We start from the raw sequence: 1,643 nt of genomic DNA on the forward strand, positions 1-1,643 counted from the left end.
GAACTGTCCCCATCAAATTTAAAATTTATTAAACCCCCACATTTACCATAAAAACATTAGTTCATCCAGTGTTGTTTCTCTTGTTTAACAAATAAATTTATTTCATTTTACCTATAAAATACTCACATTAAGTGTTTTCTTATGTAGGTAAAAATTTGTTTAACAACCTGTTAAAATACACCAGAATGCAGGAAATGACATTTACTTATTCATTTTCTGGGGGAGGACCCCCAGACCCCCCACCAGTGGTTCCTTCCAACATAACAAATACTAACTCTTGTTTTTTGTCTCTGAATGTCATAAAATCAGTGATATTATCTGTGAAATTACAAATTTAACATCTGTTGGCGAATCCATAGCTTTATATTGCCATAGTTTTCAATTTGTCATTTTTACAAACACATCATAAAATTTCTGTTATAGATATTAATTTTGGAGTGCCACCCCTGGTTTTTCAGTGCCCCCCCACCCCTTCTCCCAATTTTTTTTTTCTGCAGGCACCACTGCTCCACACCAGCTGCTGTGGTGCATGAAATACAGCTGTCCTATTTCATTTATTTACTTTGAACTTTCTTTGATAAACCCCGCCCTGAATGACCGATTACATATTACAAGTTTATAAAGAGCTTTTATTTGCAGAACAAAAATTACAATCATAATAAAACAGATCGAGTCCATAAAATCTACAGAATTATATCATACATGTAGAAAACAATGACATCATTTTCCACGTTTAGAAAAACTTGACACATTAAATTATGCTAAGCTTTCTATAAAGCTGGATTCTGTGATTTAAAGAACCAGAATGATTTTCTTCTTCCAACATTTAGCTTCTAGACTTCCATTTGATAAAAACTAATCGAGTCAAAGTACTGATTTGTTGTTTTCTGATTTATTTATATGTGGGGGGGGGGGGCAGTGCTGTCTGACTGAGGACTGTGAGCCTCAGGTGGTCTGACCAAGCAGTGACAGGTGTGTGAGGTCAGCGTGGACCTCGGACAGAACCGACACATGGGTTGTAGGGTGTGATGATGCAGAACACACAACCTGCCTCCTGGAAAGCCTGCCTCATCTCCACCTGCAGCAGGAAACACAGACACAGGCTCTGCAGTCCAAAACATCCCACACATACTCAGGAAGAGCTTTAAACAGCTGCCTACGACATCGAATGTATTTAACCAGAGAAGCAAGTGTTTTATGTAGGGATATTTGTAGTGATACGCTGTTGTCGATGTTATGGACAATATTATATCATAAATACCTCGTAATTATTAGCATAACAAAAGGGGCACCACCTGTTTATTACAGGAAATAATTCATTGATTTTAAATCAGTCTTCATTACTGAGTAGTGAATTCTATCATTTTCAAGAACGAAACCCAAGAAATGACGCACAGACAAACGGAATTTCATAATATACCCTATATTAAAATAATTCAGAGATGACAATACACAGATTATTTGGGCAGACAGAGACAATTATCATCAAACTTCAAGTCTAATAATAAACGTTAAAGTCAGTCACAATAACTAGTATCTTTCATCTGAATCATTTATCTACTCTACACTCAAAAAGATTATAGGAAACTTGAGGGTTAATACAAGGAAGAATTAATCTACGTAAGAGGGGCGTAAATTAAAGA

General features: G+C 36.0%; 1 protein-coding gene across 1 annotated transcript in view; it reads right to left on the reverse strand.

Annotated features, from left to right (window-relative positions):
• Positions 1-608: 608 nt before the first annotated feature.
• gkup (glucuronokinase with putative uridyl pyrophosphorylase) overlaps positions 609-1,643 on the reverse strand; it is a gene marked incomplete in the record, with an annotated part of 52,996 nt that continues 51,961 nt past the window's right edge. The window contains 1 exon segment of the mRNA XM_014022881.1: positions 609-1,078. Coding sequence (XP_013878335.1) covers positions 983-1,078 — 96 coding nt within the window.

This window comes from Austrofundulus limnaeus, unplaced genomic scaffold, assembly GCF_001266775.1.
Source record: "Austrofundulus limnaeus strain Quisiro unplaced genomic scaffold, Austrofundulus_limnaeus-1.0 Scaffold345, whole genome shotgun sequence".
In the NCBI taxonomy this organism is placed as follows: Eukaryota; Metazoa; Chordata; class Actinopteri; order Cyprinodontiformes; family Rivulidae; genus Austrofundulus; species Austrofundulus limnaeus.